At 36.9% G+C, this 7,531-nt stretch overlaps 1 protein-coding gene across 1 annotated transcript; it reads left to right on the plus strand.

Annotated features, from left to right (window-relative positions):
• Window positions 1–307: 307 nt before the first annotated feature.
• LOC127527363 (olfactory receptor 1-like) lies at window positions 308–6,934 on the plus strand. Its single transcript, XM_051925927.1, has 2 exons — window positions 308–512; window positions 5,920–6,934. The coding sequence occupies exon 2, from the start codon at window positions 5,936–5,938 to the stop codon at window positions 6,884–6,886; it is 951 nt and encodes a 316-aa protein (XP_051781887.1). The 5' UTR covers window positions 308–512; window positions 5,920–5,935; the 3' UTR covers window positions 6,887–6,934.
• Window positions 6,935–7,531: the final 597 nt, after the last annotated feature.

Raw genomic sequence — 7,531 nt, forward strand, 5'->3', positions numbered from 1 at the left:
CAAAACATAAAGAAATCAGGACAATATCAAGTCCATTATTATAAGTGAAGTATGGCCAGTTGACATGAGGGAAGGGAGAAACTCTCACTCTCCTCCTCCCCCCAGATCTCATTATTATTACTATTTTTATTACTTCTGATAATACAAACCACTCCACCATAACAATACCCCCATGTAATAAACACTTTCCTGTGTCACCATTAGTTGCCATGCCATTGTAACCTCAAAGGAGTAAAAGAACTTAAATAAGAGAAGCCTCAGAGCAGAAGCCAACCCAGAAACTGTTCCAGCTGTGAAACTCAACATATATGATTGTTTAGCTGTTTCACATTTAAATTAAAGCTAATTTATGTTTAACATATTTCAAATGCCCCATTGGACCAAAAATGTATTATTTTAAAAATTTCTAAAAAATAACCAACCAAGCATTAATTATATATTGCTGTTATCTTTTAGCATGGAAAGCAGTGCAATCTGAAGCTGTGCCGCATCTCCCTGAAGACATTGTGAAGGTAAAAGATCTGATTTAATGTCTTTTTATAATAAATGATTTCGATCTTCATGTTAGAAAGATTCATTATGTCCATACGACTCAACTTATGTGGTTTTTATAATGCTTTCTAATTCTACACTGAGAAATCACATAAACATTTTTTTTCTGTGAACATCAGATGAATCTGTTGGTGCCATGGTCTCATTATTAGACATTTCATTTTATTTTGAATAATTCTTGTTAGTTTTATTGTATTCAGAAGAAGGAGATCATGTTTTTCCAACGTGCTGGAATTCTTTGAGGAAGCAACCAAAATATATGCCCAGAGTGGAGCTTATGATATTATTTATCTTGACTTTCAGAAAGCATTTGATAAGGGGCCACATGAGAGATGGACATTAAATTAAAAGAAGTGGCAGTTCAGGATGTGGTGTGTAGATGGGTGCAGAATTGGTTCAGACACAGGAAGCAGAGGGTGATGGTGAGAGTCAGAATTCGGTGAAGCTAAAAGTAATGTCCAGCAGGGGTCAGTATTGGGGCTGCAGCTACTTTTAATATATTCAAATGATTTGGATAGTAATATAAGTAACAAGCTGGTTAATTCTGAAGATGATACCAAGAATTGTGTGGTGTGCTCCAGATGTAATGCTTAGAACTGAAGCCAGACAGCTCAATCTTGGCTTCATCAGACCATAAAATTTTGTTTCTCATAGTCTTAGGTGGCTTAATACAAACGTTATGAGGGTTTTCATGTATCAGATTAGTGAACTGTTGCAGTGCAGTAAATCTTCTGGAAGATTTTTCCATATCCACACAGGTTCTCTGGTGCACATACAGAATGACCATTGCGTCCTTCGTTACCGCTCTCAGTAAAGCCCTTCTCCTCTTAACAAGGACCTTCTCCCCCAGTTGCTCAGTTTGGCTACACACCCAGCTCTAGGAAGAGTTGTGGTAGTTCCAAATGTATTCCATTTAAAATTTATGGAGGCCACTGGGAACTTTCGACATAACTCTCCAAATTTGTGCCCAGACACAATCCTGTCCCTGATGTCTGCATGTAATTCCTTCGACCGCATGGCTCGGTCTTTGCTCAGATCTTCGTTGTCAAACTGTTGGACCTTCTATATACAGGCGTGCATGTTTCCTAATCATGTCCAATCAATAGAATTGACAACAGGTGGGCTACAAACAAAAACATCTCAACAATAATCTATAGAATGGGATCCACCCGAGACAAATTTCACGTGTAATAGCAAAGGGTCTGAAGACTTGTGTCGATGTGATATTTCAGTGTTTTATTTTGAATACATTTGCAAAAATTGATAAACTCCTGTTTTCGCTTTGTCAGTCTAGGATATTACATGTTGGTTTAAGAGGGAGAAAATTAATTTGAACTATTTTAGTCTAAGGCTGCAATATAACAAAATGTGAAAAAAGTGGAGGGGCCTGAATACGTTCTGAAGGGGCTACACATATGTCAGAAGTCGTTGAACCTCACTTCATTTTTGATTTATCCAAGTCACATAGTCTTATTTGTATCCTATGATGTATCCTAAAACCAAAGCCTGCTTGAAAGCATTCATAGCAGAAAGACCAGCTGCATCTTCATACTGGGGCAATTTGGGGGTGAATTAATTGAGCTCAAACCATTGACATGTGAGAGGAGGCTCTAGTGACTACAAGGAGAACTTATTATGATTATTATTATTGTAATTATTATGATTATTATTCTTCTTCATCATCTTTTCCCTCTTCTGTGTGGGGTAGAAGTGCCTGATCAACCTTCTCCAAACAGCTCATTCCTGCACCTCCTAACCAGTCAAGCCCTTTTCCTTCAGATCTCCGTTAACTTTATCCATCCACCTCCACTGTGTTCTCCCTCATTTTCTCTTCCGCTGGACTTCCATTCTCATCCCTCTTTTGCCCACATATTCATTGTCTCTCCTCATCACATGTCCTACTTTCCTGTACTTTCTTAGATTTCTCTGCCACTTGAACCTCTGATTGTCTCATTTCTTATTCTGTCCTTTTTTTGTATCTTCATACTTTGATCTTCACATTCTCATTTCTGCAACATCCCTTTACTGTCCATGTCTGAGCTCCATACCTCATTGTTGGTCTTACCACTGTCTTAAAAACCTCACCTTTAACCTTCTCCTTAATTCTTCAATCACACAATCCTCCTGATGCCTTCTTCCAATTGTTCCTTCCACACTGCACTCTGTGGGTCAGCTCTACATCTAATTTTCAATCTTTGCCTACCACTGATCTGAGATATTTAACTTCTTACAAACAGAGGGCATTTTTCAACAATTTCCACCTGAAGCACTATAATAAAGCCGTATTATGCAATAGATAAAGGAAGGACAGTCATTTTTTCACTAACACTTGACATATAACTTCTCAAATTTCATAGAAATTGTGTCTGTGTCAAATTTCAATATTTCTTTGCTCAAAAACCGATGCCAAAATAGCAAAAAAAACATTTATGAACACTGATTTTTCCAAACTTCTGTTATAAAATGCAGTATATTTCAGGTTAAAGTAATATCAGGAGAGTGTTTTCACATTTGAGGTACTTCCGGACATGTCAGCTGTTCCTGTGAAAAGTTTCATGTTGATATCACAATGAAATAAATAGTTACAGCACTTGGCACCATGGGCTCCCCTCCCACTTCCAGAACAGGGGTTAAAAATATAAATATAAATAATATAAAATGTATATACGAGAAACGTTCAAAAAGTTTCCACACTTTTATATTTTCATCGGAAACTGTGAAGGCAGGAGGAGTAGTAATTGGTCGTGTCTGAGAGTGTCATGTGACTGGGAAAATTGCATCGCAAAGGAATGTGACCACATAGAAAAGTGATGTCATTTGTTTTTGAAATTCTTAATAAATAGAGTTAAAAAAAAAGTGCAGAAACATTTTGAACGTCCCTCATAATATAATATAAAGTAAAATGTCTACACGTGGAAGTGTGTGAGTCTGTCTGTCTGAACCGGAAGTGCGAGGCTACAGCATGGGCTGCCTTGCCGGCACTTTGAGATTCAAGTTAACGAGTCAGAAGAAGAAAGACGTACGAGGCTACAGCATGAAAATGAAAGAAAGTGACTATGTCGCCAAAGTGAAACAGCTAAGGAAAGACAAATGAGGGAGAAACTCTCTTAGCCACTGATAGACAAGGGTGGCGAGTATGTCCACAAAACGAAACCGGCGACTCTGCATTTCAATTTTTTTTCCTGATGATTTGAATAGTTTCTAAGAGCCCAGGCTTGTTACAGCACAGGCTTACACAGCCAGTATAAAATATTTGTATAAAATATAAATATATTCTCATATACACACACACACAAATATATTTGTCATATATACACACACACACACCCCACAAAATTTAAAAAAAATCAATTTTTCATTTATTTTGTTCATCTTTAGCACCTTTCTTTTTTTTCAAATGTGCGCATGTTATACATCATTGGAAATGTCTCAGCTGTTAAATGGTATAAAGCTTGTGATGGCACCACCCACTGAGGCAAAGTTGGTTTTATTCAGCAGAAAATTCTGTAAATTTTGATATATATCAAGTCTATATTTGCTGTTGCTTCGAAAAGTTTTATGCGACAATGCATGAAAATTCCTTTTCTTCACTTTTTATAATAGATCTGCCTGCAGGTTGATTTCTGAATCCAGTTCGTCATTAACACTAGAATTACCAAAGCCTATGAAAAAACTTGTAAATCCGGCCCACCTTAAATCCCTTCGCACCTCTCCATCAGCGTCTTTTGTCTTGTAAATGTGCCGATCAAGACAAGCAGCAAGAAGCCTACTATACCATCGCCCCACCGCCGCAGAATGGGCACAAAGTTTTCCCAGTTCCAGCATTCATTATCTGGGAGTGAAGTGCTGGAGTTTTAGAGTGAAAATAATAGATTGTTATTTGGAACACATGCATTTCATGTGTGTTCAGTTTCTACAATAATCTGTGTAAACACATTGTTTAAACAGAAACTTTTTTCATATTTTAGTAATAAATGACAAAATGTAGACATAAACTGTGTAATATGTGAAGCCTGAAGTCCAAAGATGAAATAAACTCTTTCACAAAAGGTTCAGGGATAATGCAACAGCTTCTGTGGCGCAGTGGTAAGAATTGCGGACTTGTAATCAAGAGTCCCTGGTTCGATCCTGACAGCCTCCTATATTTACCGATTTGAGTAGTGAGCTGCTCTTATTGTTAATATTATACAATAAACAAATACATTTAGTTACCTTTTTTTCACTTTTATTCTCTCACTCACAATCACGATATATACTACCGCCCCCCCCACCAGATCTGACGCTGTTAGTTTTTATTTGAAACTGGGAATAACTGTAGATGTGAGTGGTGTTTTGAGACAATTAAACTGGAAATTCTATGATCTGGATGGATAAAAGCTGACACACAAACTCTGGTATCTCAATGTCGCTTGAATTTATTTATTCAATTTTTTTGAGTATTCCTGCTTACGCTGAATTAGTATGCACCTTATGGTCCATTATGCCAAAGCCGCACTGACAAAAAACAGAGACATAAGTATATATGATATTTGGAATTATTCATTTTATGACCTGTATATATTACATTTCAGAAAACATTGTGACACTGATGCAACATTATTCATATTATTCATATTCATTCGCATAACATCTTGCAGTTGTAATCACTGAACGCGTGTTTTTTTTTTTTTTTCTGATTTTGCCCAGTCTCCATATTTTGGTGCATGGTGGTGTTTCTTTTGTACTCCAGGACATGCAGAGGAAAGAATAGTACAGAGAGGTCAGTTCAGCGCTATATACAATCATCAAATTCAAATGTTAACAGTTCACACAAACCCAAGGACCGTCCTTCCTACATTTACGACATGTGTACCTGTTGCATTGTACACACGTCTCTCTACACTGTGGTCACTATTACAGAGAAAAGGTTGGGGGAAGTGGTGGTCTTGGAACAGAAGCTTGCTGATGTTGCATCCTCTTTTTCTTTATCCATTGACTTTTCTTGTAAGAAGCAATGATGAAGCTCCTCTGCAAGGTGAGCCATGAACGCTCTTCTTTTCTCAGTGGACCCCATACAAGCCTTGTATAGTTCATGTGCGTTGATCGCTTACAGGTCAAGCTTGTTACAACACAAGCAACCAGCCACCCGCATGCTCCTGCTCGCACTGAATAAACTCACGCCTTCTGGTGCACAATGTCAATGCAGAACCAGAGAAAAAAAGAAAAAGAAAAATGTATTTTTTATTGATAAGGCAGCTCATCCTATCATCAAACCAGGGGTCTGGGTGTTAAAACTTGAAGTATTAGCTATATTCTGATAGTACTCGTAGAAACTTGTTAAAAAAATAAAACAACTTAGTTTTCCCCCTCTCTCATTTCTTTACGCAGGAGCAAAACTCTGGACATGAACCTCAGCTCTGAGTCTTTGGTTGAGTTCATTCTGCACTGTGAAATTGACGCCCAGAAGAAAAGCTACACGACTCCCATCTTGATGATGATCTATTTGGTGACGCTTTTTGGAAACTTCCTCGTAATCCTCGTCATCTTAACAAATCATCATTTGCAAAAGCCAATGTATATTTGTATTGCCACTCTTGCCGTAATTGACCTGCTAAACAGTACCAACCTCATTCCCAAGATTGTTGCCGTTCTTTTAGACTCGGTCACTATCACATACGGAGCCTGCTTTGTTCAGATGCTCTTGGTGTTGTATTTGGAAGGCGTGGAATCGCTTCTCTTGACTCTCATGGCATGTGACCGCTTTGTAGCTGTTGTGTTTCCACTTCGATATCCATCACTTGTTACGAATAAAGTAATCAGGAATGTGATCATCTTTCTGCATTTTGTTATGGTCATATTTGTTATGCCATATATCATTTACATGATGGACCTTGCTTTTTGTAAATCTAATGTTTTGAATTATTGTTTTTGTGACTATATCACAATGGTGAAAATAGCTTGCAATGAAGATCCCAAATATCTGATTATTTTGCCCATCACTTGCATTATTTTGGGCGTTTGCCCTTTTGCATTCATTGTACTGTCTTACATGATCATTGCTTATGCTGCTTTGAAAATATCATCCGTTGATGGAAAGAGAAAAGCATTTAATACAATTTCAACTCACTTGCTTGTAGTGGGACTATTCCATGTGCCACTCTTAACCTCTTATATCCTGACTGGAACAGGGGTTAAGCTCTCTACTGAAGCCTATAACACCATGGTCATTGTAGGCAATATTGTCCCCCCAATGTTGAACCCATTAATATACAGCTTCAGAAATAAAGAGATAAAAAACAGCATTTACAGATTTTTTAAAGGCACTAAAACCACCCCTGAAATCAATCATCATTAGTAAGGTAACCTTTAATGTCCCCATCTGTGAATTAGGGAGGGTCAGGAGAGTGATCTGTCTGTGTGAAAGTGGCACATCTCTTTATGCAAAATTATATAATGAAAATCAAATGAGTTCATTTAACATTGTTATACTGCAAATAATGGAAAATGTCCAAAAGTTAAAAAAACTTATATATGAATGTACATGGATTAATGGTTAAAATTATTGGGTAACTTATTAGCCCATATACCAATAAGGTATATTGTATACTTGTCTCTTTTTGTGATAGATAGATAGATAGATAGATAGATAGATAGATAGATAGATAGATAGATAGATAGATAGATAGATAGATAGATAGATAGATAGATAGATAGATGTGAAATGCACTATATAATAGATAGATAGATAGATAGATAGATGTGAAATGCACTATATAATAGATAGATAGATAGATAGATAGATAGATAGATAGATAGATAGATAGATAGATAGATAGATAGATAGATAGATAGATAGATGTGAAATGCACTATATAATAGATAGATAGATAGATAGATAGATAGATAGATAGATAGATGTGAAAGGCACTATATAATAGATAGATGGAACATGCTGACAGATGTTTGTTCCTTTCACAACTCCCCTGGTTGAAGTTACCAC

The sequence above is a fragment of the Erpetoichthys calabaricus genome, chromosome 4 (genome assembly GCF_900747795.2).
Source record: "Erpetoichthys calabaricus chromosome 4, fErpCal1.3, whole genome shotgun sequence".
Classification (NCBI taxonomy): Eukaryota; Metazoa; Chordata; class Cladistia; order Polypteriformes; family Polypteridae; genus Erpetoichthys; species Erpetoichthys calabaricus.